Here is a 16101-nt window from a genome sequence, read left to right as displayed (position 1 = left end):
ACAGACATGAAAGCTATCCAGGGAATCGGTGGATTGCAAGTTGAATGTGAGTCGGCAGTGGCAGCCCAAAAAGCTAATGTGAACTTTGGCTTCATTCAATAGCTTCCAAGAACAGGAGGAGGATACCACAAGTAGATAAGTATTTTGACATTTCCATTTTTGTCTTACTACATACAAAACTTCATAAGTAGCGGTTATATCCAACAGAATTTATGTTCCTTTGATAGGTCCATGTTAGACCTCATCTAGAGCATTGCAGTTAGTTGAAGTTATAGAATTCCCACCCCCCACCTCCAATTAATAACTTATGTTTTTATAAATGAACACCAGAATTTTTCCTGAGCATCCTATTGTCCAGTACAAAATGTGAGCATTCCGAGCAACAAAGAGTTTATATAACCTTCCTCAGTGTTATCATTTATAAAATCAGGGGTCTGGACTAACCTCTAAGGTCCATTAGAGCTTTAATTGTATTATTTAGGACTCATATTGAATCAGGATTGTCATTAAAGCATAACCACATTTTTTTGCCAAAATTTACTTTTAGTAAACAATCTGCTTCCCTCACTAATTCCAAAATTAACTTTCAGACAATTTGTGTCTGCAACAATTTGGTGGTCACCTTTTTTTTTTTTAAGCAAATGGTATGCTTCCATCTGCATTCAAACTCTATAGTTCTTTCTTTGGATGTGGATAGCATTTTCCATCATGAGGCTTTTGGAGATGTCTTAGATCCTTGTATTGCTGAGAGGGGTTAAGTCTATCAAACTCAGTCATCACTCAATGTGGCTGTTACTATGTACAACATTCTCCTGGTTCTGCTCACTTCACTCAGCACCAAACCACACAAGTCTTTCCAGATTTATCTGAAGTCTGCCTGTTCATCATTTCTTATAGCACAATAGTATTCCATTACATTCATATATCACATTCACAATTATAATTACTATCTGTGTCTTTCTCTCCATCCTTTCCCTCCCCCTTTATGCTTTTCTTTCTCCTTTCCCTTTTTCCCTCCTACTGCCTATAGGGCATGTTAGATTTCTATACCTAACTGATTATGTTATTCCCTTCTTGAGCCAAATCTGATGAGAGTAAGGTTCAAACAATGCTCATCTCCCTCCCTTCTTTCCTTTCTGCTGTAATAGGTTTTTGTGCCTTTTCCTGTGATGTAATTTACCCTGGTCTGCCTCCTCCTTTCCTTTTCTCTCAGTGTATTTTCTTAGTTAGATCAGATTGGATCCATTTAACCCACTTGATTAGATTTTTTTCATCATTACATCAAAGTCAATTTATACCCACCTCCTTTATATATACCCCTTTAACATGGTATAACAACAATACAGTTCTTAAGAGTGACAAGTGTCATCTTCCCCTGTAGGGATGTAAACAGTTTGCCCTTATTAATAACATGTTGTTACTTTCTGTCCCATTTACCTTTGTGTGTGTCTCTTGAGTCTTGTATTTGAAGATCAAATTTTCTGTTGAGCTTTGGTTTTTTTTATCAGGAAGGTATGGAAGTTCCCCATTTTGTTGAATATCCATCTCCTCCCCTGAAAGATCATGTTCATTTTCACTGGGTAGTTGATTCTTGGTTGTAATCCTTTGCCTTAGGGAATATCATATTCCACGCGCCCTATGGTCTTTTAATGTAGAAGCTGCAAGGTCCTGTGTAATCCTGACTGTGAGGATATTTAAATTGTTTCTTTCTGGCTGCTTACAGTATTTTCTCTTTGACCTGGTAATTTTGGAATTTGGCTACTATATTCCTTGGTGTTTTCAATTTGGGATCTCTTTCAGGAGGTTATCGGTGGATTCTTTCTAAGGCTATTTTACCCTCTGGTTCTAGAACCTCAGGGCAGTTTTCCTTTATGATTTCCTGAAAGACACTGTCCAGGCTCTTTTTTTTTCATAGTGATTTTCAGGTAGACCAATTTTTAAATTGTCTCTCCTGGATCGATTTTCCAGGTCAGTTGTTTTACCAATGAGGTATTTTACATTTTCATCTATTTTTTCATTCTTTTGTTTTTGTTTGACTGATTCTTGCTCTCTCATAGAGTCATTAGCTTCCATTTGCTCAATTCTAATTTTTAACAAATTGTTTTCTTCTATTAGATTTTGTACCTCCTTCCTCATTTGGCCAATTTTATTTTTTAGGGACTTGTTTTCTTCAGTGTATTTTTTTTCCAGTTGGCCAATTGCATTTTTTAAGGACTTGTTTTCTACAGTTAATTTTTGTCCTTCCTTTTCCAAGCTATTGACTCTCTCTTGCATACCTCTCACTTCTTTTCCCATTTTTTCTTCTACCTCTCTCATTTGACTTTTAAAATCCTTCTTGAGCTCTTCTAAGAAGGCTTTTTGGGCTTCAGACCAGTTCATATTCCCTTTTGAGGTTCCAGATGTGGGTTTGTTGACAATGTTGTCCTCTTCAGAATTTCTGCCTTGATCTTCACTCTTCCCATAATAAGAATCTATCGTACGTTTCCTTTTGCTCATGGTATTTGCTTATTTCTTGGCCTTTAAAGAGATTGGGCTCTCCTGCTGGGGAGCAGAGGGCACTGACCCAAGCTTCTTGTGTTGGGAGCCTGGGGCCTGGTCAATGGCTTTGTGTGCGGGGGCCTCCAATGTTGGCAGTTGGATGCTGTAGGATTCTGGCAGCTTACCTAGTGTTTGGCTGGAATCAGCAACATTGGAACTCTAGGGGTAGGATTGGGTAGTGTGGCTCCTAGAGATTTCCTGCTCACCCAGGCCTTTCCTTCCTTTTGCCTTTTTCAGCTCCTTCAGATGGATGTTGTAGGGTGTTTATCTACCAGGGGCCCCTTGGAGTGCTGCTTCCCTTAGTTTTGCTGAGGCACTGGGAGAGCCAGTTGCTGTAGAATGCCGAGACACCTAGTGGTTTTCTGAACTGCTTTCCACCAGTTCCCCCACCCTCACTGATGCACTCAGAGGTCCAGGTGTTGGTGTTTGCCTGCTCCACCACCTGGGTTTCAGGATCTCCTCCTGGCATGCTGAGGTGGAGCTTTCCACTAACTTGCCGGGATGCCTCCTGTTCTGTACTGCTCCCCTTCCCCCAAGGTAAGAGGGGCCTTTCCAGTTAATTCCTCGAGCTACCTGGGCTACCAGACTGCTGCACCCCATCTTTCTTCTGGTTCAGCTGTTCCAGGGTTTTTCCTGGGGTGATATTTTCTGGGCTCTCAAGGGTTAATTAGGGAGGGTAAGGTCAACTTTGGATAATTTATTTATTTCCAGAAATGGAAATAAATGTGTTAAAAGCAATACCACAACTTAAATTTCTCATAACTGTTTCTTGGATTTCTCCATAACGTAAGGCACCAGTCAAAGCACTTACCTGGTATACTCCTTATGTCTGCTATATACTGGTAAACCTCATTTTTTTTTTAATGAAGAGGCCACATCCTATCCCACATTGTTACCTATACTCTGGGCATACATCTGACATGACTGTTAGTTAATGGCATTTGCTACTACTTGGGATTACTTTGGTCACCTTGCATCTTGATTTATGCTTTCCACCCTAGGGTGTTCTGATTCAAATGGAACAAAACCCCATTTTCACTCAGCATCTTTGCCTCTACTTTTTAACAGTGTGGCATTGGTATTTTAATAGTATTTTATTTTTTCAAATTATATGTAAAGACAATTTATAGCATTCTTCTTTATAAGATTTTGACTTCCAAATTTTTCTCCCTCCCTCCCCTCCCCTCTTCCTCAAATGGTAAGCAATTTGATTTATATGTGCAATCATGTAAAACATATTTCCATATTAGTCATAGTTGTGAAAGAAAAGACCAAAAAAAAAAGTGAAAAAAGTATGCTTCGATCTGCATTTGGAGTCCATCAGTTCTTTATCTGGATGTGGATAGCATTTTCCATCATGAGTCCTTTGTAATTGTCTTGGACATTGTGTTGCTGCAGAGAGCTAAATCATTCATAGCTGATCATTACACAATGTTGCTGTTACTAGGTACAATGTTTTCCTGGTTCTGCTCATTTCATTTTGCATCAGTTCATAAAAGTCTTTCCAGGTTTTTATGAAATCTGCCTGGCATTGGTATTACTGCTTTGGATTTATTCCTTGTAAATGTCTTGTATAATTACATATATCTTTAAAACACAGTTGATGATGTTTTGTGCTTGATATTTGGATTGCAGTCACCCACTAAAGGAAGACAAGTCTACTAGGGTTAACATCTGAATAGCTAATTTTATAGAATTGTTAAAGAACTGGAAAGTATCCTAGAGATCTAATCCAGCCCCTTCATTTGCATCATAGTAATTTTGAGAAGTACAATTTTTTTTTTTAGAGATTCTGGGCACCATAGTTTAAGGATGCTGAGAAGCTGAAGAGTGTTCAAAGGTAGGCAACCATATTGGCAAAGAACCCTGACTCCTTGCCTTATAATGATCTGTTGAAAGACAAGGTTTAATTTGGAGAAGGGAAGGCTGAAGGTGGGTATGGTGAAGAGAAATGATAGCTGTCGTCAACAATTTGAAGAATTATCATGGAATAGGGATTAGACTTCTGTTTGGCCTGAAAAGGTAGCGTCAGGAGCAATGGGTAGAAATTACAGCAGCCAGCTTAAGCTTGATGTTTAGAAACAAAAACCTCCCCAACAATTAAAGCTGTCTAAAGACTGGGATGGGCTGCCTTGGGAAATGGTGGTTTCCTCTTCTTTGGAGGTCTTTGAACAAAAGTTGAAAAACCATTTTGTCAGGTATATTGTTGTGGGGATTCCTTTTACGCTGGACTAATCTTTTCCAAGTCAAATTCTGTTGTTCTGTGACTTACATGAACTTAATGAACTATAGTGGACTAAGTGAATTAAACATAACTAGGAAACCAATATGCACAATGATCAAAACTACAACACTGTAAATTGTTGAACAAAATAATCAAAACTGAATGCTCAGAAAGCATAATGACCAAGCTTGGCCCAAAGTAGAGGCATTAAAAGGTACCAAGGTACCCTACTTCTTTGCAGATATTGGGGGGCTATCAATGTGGAACACTGCATATATCAGACTAAAAAGAAAAGAATAATGACATTATGCCTGACTTAACTCTCTAATTCTTCTGACTCTACTCCACATTGGCTTGACTATGGTGAAAATCCCAAAGTTTTCTGAGTCTCTATATGGGTATTTTTAAATGTTCTAAAACTACCTGAGCAATTTCTGATATAAAGGAAAATTTTCAGGAAAGAAAAAGAGTATACCTGTGGAACAGATGATAGGCACAAAACTAGAAATATAAGACCTTAAAAAGGCACTTTTATAGATTGAATTTTTTTATCTTTTAAAAAAAAACCTCATGACCCAAACAGAATTTCATAAGTTTATTTATCTAGTTTATATTAAAAATGAAAACTGCATTTTTCAATTTGCATTCATAAATTACCTTTCATGCCCTTGAGGCAAATGAAATTATTTCTTGATAACTATCCCTAGCATTTAAAGTTAAAAGATGGAAAGTTTCATTTTATTTTCTCTTCAATAAATGTTTCTAGATCATCCTCTTTGGACTTAATAATTATTTACCTGTAACACAGAATCAAGACGTAGAATCAGCAAGAGGTAGTAAAGAAAGTGGTGAGGAATAAAAGTTAGATTGTTTTTTTCTGCTAATTTTCTAAACAGAAGCTTCAGTTGCTACTAGGGAGGGGAGATTTAAGGTTGACCACTCTTGCATACTACATCCCAAAAGTACATACTGGGTTAGGAAATAAATGGATTGCTCACAATTTTATTATCACTTTTCTAAGGGCCTATAATGATTCAGGAATGGATTATGTCTGCTGGGGAGGCACTTGGTGACAAGGCAACATCTGTGAAAGACAAAGAAAACATTTTTATGGCTTTTTAAATGCATTTTTTCTAAGCAAAAAAAAATGAACAGCTGTGTCTAGGCAGAAGGCATCTGTTTCTATCTTGACATCACTGAGGAAAAGCAAACTAGGCTTGAGGATTACTTAATTGCTTCATTTAAGGCAGAACGAGTCATTGTGATTCAGCCTGGCTTGAAAAATATATTAAAAATTAATTGTAAAACTCTAAAAATACCACCCTGCCTTCTTATCTCAATATCATTGTCCAATCACTCCAGTTGTTTTCCCATTCAGGATTTCTTTAAATCCTTTCAAACCAAAAGTTGCCTTTTCAAAAGTCCACAGACTTTGTACTTTATACCCATCAGATTGACAAAGTTGACAAAAGAAAATGACAGATTGGAAAAAACTGTGGGAAAACAGGGACATTGATACACTGTTGATGGAGCTGTAAGTTGGTCAACCCATTCTGGAAAGCAATTTGGAGTCATGCCCCTCCAATTACTAAATTGTGCATGTTTGACTGAGGTATACCACCACTACGTCCATACCCCAAAGAGATTAAAGAAAGATGAAGAGAAAAAATATGAATAATACACACACATACATACATAGGTGAAGAACTGAAAAATCATGGGCAGCCCATTAGTTGGGGGAATAGCTAAACAAATGATGGCCTATTGATGTAATGGAATACTATTGGATGACTCCACACTTTTTTCACTGACAAACCCCTATGCCCTCCTCCCACCTGCTTCCTGGCTTCCTTCAAATCTCAGCTAAAATAAAACCTTCTGTATACCCTTTAATTCTACTGTCTTTCCTCTGTTAACTATTCTCAATTTATATTACATATTGCTTGTACAGTTGGCATGTCTTCCCATCAGACTGTGAACTCCTTGTGAACAGTGACTTTTTTCCATCTCTTGCACTTTGAATATAATAGGCACTTAAATGTTAATTATTGACTATTGTGCTATCAAGAAATGGTGAGATGATTCCAGAGAAACCTGAGAAGACTTAGATGAACTGATGAGTAAATATAACATTGTAAAAACGTGCAATTTTGAAAGGCTTAAGAACTCTGATTTGGCTGTTTTTGCCTTTGTAGCACAGTGTAGGTGCTATGTAGCACATAGTAGGGGATTAACAAATGTTTGTAGACCTGACTTGACCAATGCAATGATAAAGCCTACTAACCACTTCCTGACAGAGGGCTAACGGAAGATACAGAATGTGTAGATCATTTTTGGCCAATCTGGGACTGTTTTGCTTGACTATCCATATCTATTACAAGGTTTACTTTCCCTGGGGTAGGAGAAGGGATGGGTACGGAGAAAAAATAAATGCTTAATCATAGCAGCAGTTATGTTACATGATAGATAAAACACTGGGCCTGGATTCAGAAGATGAGTTCTGTGAACCTGGGCAAGTCATTTACTGTTGGTCTTAGTTTCCTCATGTGCAAAATGGGGATAAAAATAGCACTTACCTCCCAGGCTTGTTCTGAGTGTTGTAAAGTGCTTAACACAATGCCTGGCACACAGTAGCAGCTATATAAATGTTATTCTTATTATTGAAAAAAGTAAAATTACAATTTTTAAAAGCCCATAGATACCATCTTCATACCTTTTCATGTTGATTTGTAGGTATAAAATGTGTATGCATCTATGCAAATATATGTATATAGCTTTATTACTTTATTCTTCATTTGGTTGTCTATTAACATCCTGACCCATTACCCCGAACTTTAGATTTCACATAGCATTGTTTGAACTTCTCAGAGACGGGATCACAAAACTGAGGAGTTGTAAAGGGTCTCAGGAAGTATTTAATCTAACCCAAACCCAAAAGGAGTCCCTGCTATAACAAACTTAAGCAGTCATCCATCATCTGCTTGAAGATTTGTAGGAAAAGGGAACCTGGAAGCTCTAATTGTTAGAAGGCAGCTAGGTGGCAAAGTAGATAAGGATGCAGAGCCTAGAATTAGGAAAATTTATCTTACCAAGTTCAAATCCAGCCTCAGACGCTTACTAGCTGTGTGACCCTGGGCAGGTCACTTAACCCTCTTTGCCTCAGTTTTCTCATCTGTCAAATGAGGTAGAGAAGGAATCGCAAACCATTTTAGTATCTTTGCCAAGAAAACCCCAAAAGGGGTTCATGAAAAATTGGACAGGACTGAGAAACAACTCAACATTTACTGGGGCAGCGAGGTGGCTGGGCCTTGAGTCAAGAAGACTCATTTTCCCCAAGTTCAAATCTGGATTAACACTAGCTGTGTACCCTGGACAAGTTACTTAACCCAGTTTGCTTCAGTTTGCTCATCTTTAAATGAGATGGAGAAGGAAAAAGCAAAGCACTCCAATATCTTTGCCAAGAAAACCCCAATCGGGTCATGAAGAGTTGGACATGACTGAGAAACAACAAAAATTGTTGGAAACTTTGTCCTGACATGATATTTCAACTTGCTTCTTTGCATTTATGTAAGGTTGTTTTTTTCAGCAGTTCTTTGTGTCACATACAAGCTCATAAGACTCATTTCAGCCAGGAACTCCACCACGGTAGAGGGATATCCTTGGATAGCCCCTCTTATCAGGCAATTCTTTGCACACACCAAACATTTATCTACCAAAATGCTTAAGAAAAAAAAAATTAGGATTTAAATTTTAAGTTTTTTAGAAGGCACTACCATATAGAAATGAGACAATCAAATAACCAAGTAGCCTACCATAGAAGTCCATGCTTTCTATGCTGAACCACTCTCACTAAAAGACAATGAACAGTCATGCTTCTCCTGTAGCATGTAATATTTGTCAATTTATTTCAACTTGATGGTATGGCCATTAATTATCTCTTATCCCTATTTTAGCCATATCCATAAAAGGGTGTGTTGAACAATGTGGGCAAATGCTTAGGCAATAAGGTTTCTGGGAAACCTGCCTCAAGTGACTCTACTGCCACTAAAATTTCTCTAGGTCAGTTGTTCAGGTTGTTTACCTTCCCTACCCATAATACAACCTGACTGAACTTCAACTCACCCTACCCACCAAAGTTTGAACAATGATTAATAAATACAGTGACCTTCCTTCGGTAAAACTGTATAAGCCAGTGATCTGAGCCAACTTCCACTAGTAACTATAGTACAAAGAATGCTAGACTTGACTGCTCAGGAAACTCTTTACATTACTATTTGTGTGACTAAGTCACTTAAAACCTCTGACCTTCGGTTTCTTTATCTGTAAAAATGAGAGTAATTCCTGCCCTAACTACCTCTACTGGGCTACGGTGAGGAATATGCTTTGTAAACCTTAAAGTGCTAACAGAAAGGTAAAATAGTTATTACATCAGTTAATTGAGGATAATCTATAGTCTAAGCTTTAAACTAGGAATTAAGAATTTAAATTTCATGGGACAGCAAATACAAATTAAAATCTCTATCTAAACAGAAATATGGAAGCAGTTAGTCATAACTGATCTTACCCTAGGCAAAATTAGGAAGTGAAGTTTTCTCTTTAGTACCCACTCATAAGCCTCCCTCTTTGCTTCATGCTTCTTTCCCTATCCCTTAATTCCTTCCCTATCCCCATAGTAGGTGTAAGGCTCCTATACCCGCTCTCTACACTCCTCTCAAATCTCCCCACAAAAAAAATCATGTGGACAAATGATCTACAAATAGAAGGATGGTGTTATATAAATTCAACTGGGCAATAATGTCCTAGAGGGAATGTTTATTTTCATACCTTCTACAATACCCTATAATACTAGACACTCAAAATGGTTAAAATAATAAATTCAAAATAAACATTTTTCATCCAATCACATTAAATGACTTAAAAGTGAGTTATTTTCCATTCAGTACCCTAATTCCTTATGTGAAGTTCAATTAGGTGCCTATTTTATAGGCTAACAACATGCAAATTTGAATATGTATGTGCACAGAAGCACTGTGAGAAAGTTCCAGAAAAAATTACTTGCTACTTGAGAGGTCTAAGGGGTCAGGTTACCAGGGTCAAAGGCTTAATGGAAATAGCACCTGAACTTGGCCTTTAACAACAGGATTGCAGCAGAAGGGAATATGATTAAAGAATTATAGCAAGGCACAAAGGAAAGCAAGTAGCATTAGGTTAAGAACTTATTTTCACATCATAACAAAAAGTTACAAATGGATATGATCTAAATGTAAACGAAAGAGGAGACACTTTTTACAACTATCGATGAGGGAAGAGTTAACTAAAGAAAAAATGATCACGGAAGATAAAATGGACAGGTTTGAGAAGGATAGGTTGATTTGTTCTGAGTCTTAAGTTACAAAGTAGGGCACTTTTTTGGCAGGCAGCAAAAGTAGTGAAAAGACAGAAAGAGTATCAATGAAAAATTTTAAAAATACACTCGTTAACAGAAGTTCAGAAGGGGACACAATCAGAGCAGTTGCTACTATTGTGTTATATTTAATATATATTTTAAAATTACATAACAGAAGTTCACTTTCATATACAATCACCTCTTCTGTTGTTTGTACACCAAAATGTTCGTGTTTAAGTTCATATTTTAAAGTTACTTTTTTAAAAAGGAAGTTGAAGCTCAGCTTATGTGAGAAGAGAAAACACTGGAAAAGGGCAGGAACCAAAATTGTAGAGGGCTTTCAAATTTATTTAGAAGGCAAGTCATTAAAGGTTTTCCAACAGGAGTGTCATGATTCTATGTCAAGAATGAAGACATTTTCATTAAATAAAATGCTATCCAATTTTGGAAATTTTAACCAAAATCTATTTGGTGATAGCCAATGTACAACCCACAAGGTCTATTTTTCTCCTTGAAACAAGGAACCCAAGTCTGAAAGTTAATCATAAAAGTAGCATAGTTTTAAGTTCAAAATATACATTCTTGGTCAATGATTTTCAAATTAACAGCAACTTTTAGAAAAAACAAAGATGTCCTGTCTTACTAAATTGGGCAAATACATATCCTCAAAGGACCACAGTCTATACTTTTTAACAAAATTAGCAAAATCAAGTAAACAAAATGCTAGGATAGAATCAGGAAACAGTCTGTTGAGAATCTAGTTAATGCTTCTTCTGGGCATTAAATAGGCACGTATCAGGACATTGCCATTCACATCCCTTTGAGAAAAGATGCTTTATGATTTCTAGTGGTTAAAAATTACTTTCTTTTACTTCATATCTTAAAAATCTACCTTAAATTTATTTCTTTACCGTTTTTTCCTCCAAAGAGCTCAAGATATTGTTCAATTTTTTTTATTCTAAGATTTTCATATACAAAAAAGTAAAAAAATAGAAGTGAGAAAGAAGCGTTTAAGAGGTTGATGCTGTTAATTTTATGCATGCAGGAACCATCAAACAAGTTCTAAGAAAATAAAAATGGTATAACAATTCCTTTTTTTTAAGACTCTTAAGAACTTGGCATGATTCATTCTTTACATGTCTTATGCTATGATGAATTAGTGATAAAGAAAAAAATCACATGGCAAAATTATATTCAATTTCTAGTCTCCTTTTCTTCTTCCCTTCTCTAATTTGATCTCTACTTGCCTCAAATTCCCCTTAAATATTGTAAGGTTTTTTTTAACTGTTTGCCAGATAAAAACAAGGTACAGCTATCTCTGATAATCCGATTGGATTACAATGCTACTTAAATTCCTCCAATGGCTTTCTTAAGTCCACAGGGAATAAGAAATTTTAATACACAAACTTCACACAACAAAAGTAGTAGTACTTTTAAAAAAAATCATTCAATTCAATATAATATTGCAGCATATGGTTAAGTTGAAGGCAGAGTTTTTCCATTTGTTTTCCAAGAAGAGGGAGAATCTTTCCCCCATACACCATTGGAATATCATGGCTCTTTCTCTTAACATATTTGAGAAAAACTTGTATAGAATTTATCGCCACTGAAATGATTGAAAAAGTACAAGTTCTGCCTATACACCATTTATGATGAACTCTTTTCTAGCTTCTTCTAGGCTACAAACATTATATGGACAAAATGGTCTACATCAGTCAATTAGAGAGATGGATGGAAATATATATAAATATGTCTCCAAGCATGTATAAGCATAAATTAATTCCTCTCCCTGTAATTTTACATCAGCACATTAATTTATTTTCCCTTCTCTTTCCACACCATCTTTTCTGTAGGACAGAAAACAGGACCTTTTTGGTTTTTATTCTATGAGTACCAACAGGGGTATTACATAGCATTTGTGCACATCCTTGGCAGTTTTAAAGCACAGGCAGGGAAGAATGAATAAAATGCAGAGTCAGTCAATTAGCTTTGATTAAGTGCCTTGTAACGTACCAGGCACTGTGCTAAGCACTGGGGATACAGAGTAAGGCAAACGAGAGAAAAGGGAGAAAGACCAGGAGACAGAAAAATAAAAGAACTCTATCTGTGGGGAAAAGAAGAATATCATCAATCACCTCAGATATTAGTGACAACAGTGCACTGTTACCTGTATAACACAAAAATTCAATAACAGCATTAGGAACAACTTATCACAAAGTGAATTATATGCCTCGACTACAAAAAAAAGAGATGTTATTACTAAAATTATTTTCCTTTAAAGTATTTCATTTGGAATAATGGTCAAATCTGTCTTCACTCAAATTCACTAACTTTTAAATTATGGGTTTTGTGGGGGAAGGGAGGGACATCTCACCCCCACGAAAGTGCTTATTATATGTCTATTCTAAGTAAGTTCCGAACACCAAAGATTTTTTTAAGTTTGTCTGAACAGGCAGGCAATAAGATACAAAAGAACTCCCTACAGAAGTCACTGGCACAGAAAAGATAAAGAAATGAAGAGGCAAAGTGCTCTTCTGCCCACATAAGAAGGCAGGTTCATTCATTCAAGCACTTTCATTTACCTCCCCTACCAAATAGGTTGGGGAAGCAGACAGTGGACCTTGAAATGAACAAATCCACTCTTTTCAGGTGGCCACTGGCAAGACTGTGACTTAACAATACCAAACACATTCAGCCTCGTCTTACCTATTTGAGAAGCTAGCCATGTTTTTTATAGAAATCTCAAACTTCAATCAGTCTATCCTCTGCTCATCTCTAATTGCATTACTATTATGAGAAGTAAATCCAGGGGCCACTCCACTTTCTTAGACATCACATTTACTCATTTTCCAAACATAACAGAAATGGAAAAAAAATATCAGAACACAACAATCAGTTAACTTCCACAATCTGTGCCTTCTGTGTGCAGTATTGCTTGAATCTATTAAAATAAACATGTCTTAATAATTTTATTCCCCCCTCAAAAGAAAATCTACTAAAGTGGGATTCATTTACAAAGTGTGCAAGAATATAAATTTTATAATAAATTCTTTCCAGTGTTAATTATGCCACATTATATGAAGCTACCTTCACAAATTCAGGAGACTAGAACAGGAATAAACATTCCTCGTAGAACAACTTGCTCACACACACAAAAAAAACAAACCTCAAAGTGCTGCCTCAGGAGATGATGAACTATTTATGATTGTGTGTCTTGGTAGGTTAGTGGCTGTTACTGGGAGGAGAAGAGAGGTTACATTCTTGTCCCATGCCCACAGACAAGTTTTATATAAAGCTTAAGGGGAAGCCAAAGCAAAAGTGACAAGCTCAACATGCTCCACTCAAACACTTCTAGGTAATCATTCCACAGCAGAATCAGCAGAGGCCATCATCCTTTCTTTTCAACAACAGAGCAAAATGCTGCTGTTTATTAGAAAGGGTTGAAAGAGGCAAAATATGTGGCAACAAACAGCAGCAGCAATTCAAGTACAGTAAAATGTGAGTATTTTTTAAAAACGCTATTCTATGTGGAGACTTAAGGGTGAAGGGTGAAAATGACTTATATAGAGACTATAGAGTCAAAAGCTTATGCATGTTCACCAAATGTTAATTCACTTTACAGTCATTGACAAGACTACTGTACATGTTTCTGCACCTGCACTTGTAAAAGCAGATAAAATATTTAATATGTAATTTACAATGTATTTTACCAGCTCAGCATACAGGATGAATATAGAATATATCAAAGTAGTTGACAGTTATGGGCTTTTGCTAACCCTGCAAAAATAGTACTTCAGGTATCTGCTAATAAAAAAAAAATCAATTTGCTGTTTAGAAGTGATACAATTCACAACCTACCACAAAATACAAAGGGCTGCAAAAATGTATGCCATTCCAACAACAACATATATAAGTTATTAAATAATGATCTGATTTAAAAGAATATAAATGAAGCCTTTAAGTAGGTCTTTTCTACATGCATATTATTCCTCATTAAAGGAAAAAAATATGTAAAAAGGCCATTGGTAATTGCTTTGTTAACCGCTGTAGAAAACGCCAATTCTCTTGTCACACACTCCACTAGTTTAGCACTTAAGGTCTCTGCAGTGTTATAAATGTAAGTTTAAAATACTGTTAATTCTATAACTCCATTGGTAAAAGAACGTGACTTGGAATATGGCAGTCTTCATATTGGGGGCAATGATCCACAGTTTTGTTTTCTTGTTCTTTAGAAGGTTCCTGAAGAGAACAGTTATCCAGAAGAACAGCATCCTCCACCGCTTTGTCCTTGCGGCTCATCGTCAACGATCTGGACACCCCGCCTGGCCGCTCCCTGCTGACTGGAGCCATTGCCTTTTGCTCTCTCATCCACTTGAGCCGTTTCAATCATTCCTGAGGGGGAAATAATACTTTTAAGAAGCTGGCTCCCTATCTTCTCAAAAGATACTCCTATGATGTTAATACCCTATTACATTAGATAATTTTTAAAACGACTTGTTAACTGGCTATGCTGAAGGAGTTCCAACCCAGAAAAACTTACATTTGGGAGGAATTTACAAAAATGGCACAAGATGTAACAAAAATTAAATGTCCAAAGTTTAGTTATAATGAGTTTTGTGTGTCTTTAGACTATCAACCAAGATCTACATATGAGTATCACAGTCACATAACATTAAATGGGGGGGGGTGTTGCTGTGGGGAAATGAAAATGTATAATGCTGGTCTTTTTAAAGTGCTATTCAGAAAAGAATTAAGACTACAGTTAATGATGAAGATAAATTTGCCATGACAGACTTTATAGGTGGTGGGGGAGAAATGAAGAAATAAGGCCATTTCATCAATACAGGGAATTCCTGGCGAGGAAATTTCATCTACTAATACAAATCTCCAACTTTTACACCTTTAGAGATGTTTGGAGCACTAAGAATTTTTTTAAATTTTATTAACTAAATGATATTTTTATTTTAAAGATCTGCCTTCTTTCCCTCTTACCTACCCACCACTGAGAAAGCAAGAAAAACAAAATCTGTTATAAACACATATAGTCAAACAAAACAAACTTCTGCATTGGTGGGGCATTAAGAATTTAAATGACTTGCCCAGGGTCACACAGACATAGTGTGTGTTTCACAGGAAAGACTTGAACCCAAGTACACTGGGCTGTGAAGATGACTATCCAATTACTCCATGTTTCTTCAGCTGCTTTATAAAAGTATTTTATCTTAAACCAAAACTACTGGATATGACACAAAATAAAGGAAAAGACCTATGGAGCCCAACAACTATTCCTCCCACGATGTAAGAAACACACACAAAAGATTATGGCTTAATAAGCTCATGGAAAATAAAAATTAGGGAAAGGGTTCCTTAATGAACATTGTTTAATACTATAAACTTAAGATACTAAAAAAAATTCATCCTGCTTTATAACTAACAACTTTTTGATAATAAATCAAATCCAGGATATAAAATATCCATAATTTGCTATCTAACTACCTCCAATTTCCTCATCAACTTTATTTGTCCCTTTGTGCCTGCAGACTTCTTTTATAAGGTTTTAATTAGTATATACTTTCTTCTTATTCTATTTTCACAGTTCCTATTATTTCACAAAGGTCTTTCATGACTTTTTTATTTCTCCTCTTTAGGAATAGTTACTGAATCTGTAATTTCATTCACATAGGGAACTTCAAGATAAGGAAACTCATTCTGCAAGCACCAATAGTCTTTGCAAGTATTAATGAGTTGCCAGGGGCATCAAGAGGTTGGGTGACTTGCCTACCGAGTTACAGTCAGTAATATGTCAGAAATCAGGTCTTCCTGGCTTTGAGGCCAGCAGACTATGCTCTGACTTTTTTTTTTTTTGCTTTTTGGTGAGGCCATTGGGGTTAAGTGACTTGCCCACGGTCACACAGCTAGTAAGTGTCAAGTGTCTGAGGCCAGATTTGAACTC

General features: G+C 36.4%; 1 protein-coding gene and 1 long non-coding RNA gene across 2 annotated transcripts in view; one reads left to right on the top strand and one right to left on the bottom strand.

The window, feature by feature from the left end:
• The first annotated feature begins 2702 nt into the window (after positions 1-2702).
• LOC144454412 (uncharacterized) lies at positions 2703-14749 on the top strand. Its single transcript, XR_013482754.1, has 2 exons — positions 2703-3075; positions 14381-14749. It is a non-coding gene; the product is annotated as an uncharacterized LOC144454412 (long non-coding RNA).
• Positions 10271-16101, bottom strand: part of RAB21 (RAB21, member RAS oncogene family) — a 35880-nt gene continuing 30049 nt past the window's right edge. The window contains exon 7 of the mRNA XM_020968869.2: positions 10271-14540. Within this exon, the coding sequence (XP_020824528.1) occupies positions 14401-14540 (140 nt within the window). The 3' untranslated portion in view covers positions 10271-14400. The remainder of the gene's footprint in view (positions 14541-16101) is intronic.

The sequence above is a fragment of the Phascolarctos cinereus genome, unplaced genomic scaffold, assembly GCF_003287225.1.
Source record: "Phascolarctos cinereus isolate Bilbo 61053 unplaced genomic scaffold, phaCin_HiC Scaffold_1;HRSCAF=81, whole genome shotgun sequence".
Lineage (NCBI taxonomy): Eukaryota > Metazoa > Chordata > Mammalia > Diprotodontia > Phascolarctidae > Phascolarctos > Phascolarctos cinereus.
This window is presented reverse-complemented; position numbering and strand designations above follow the sequence as displayed.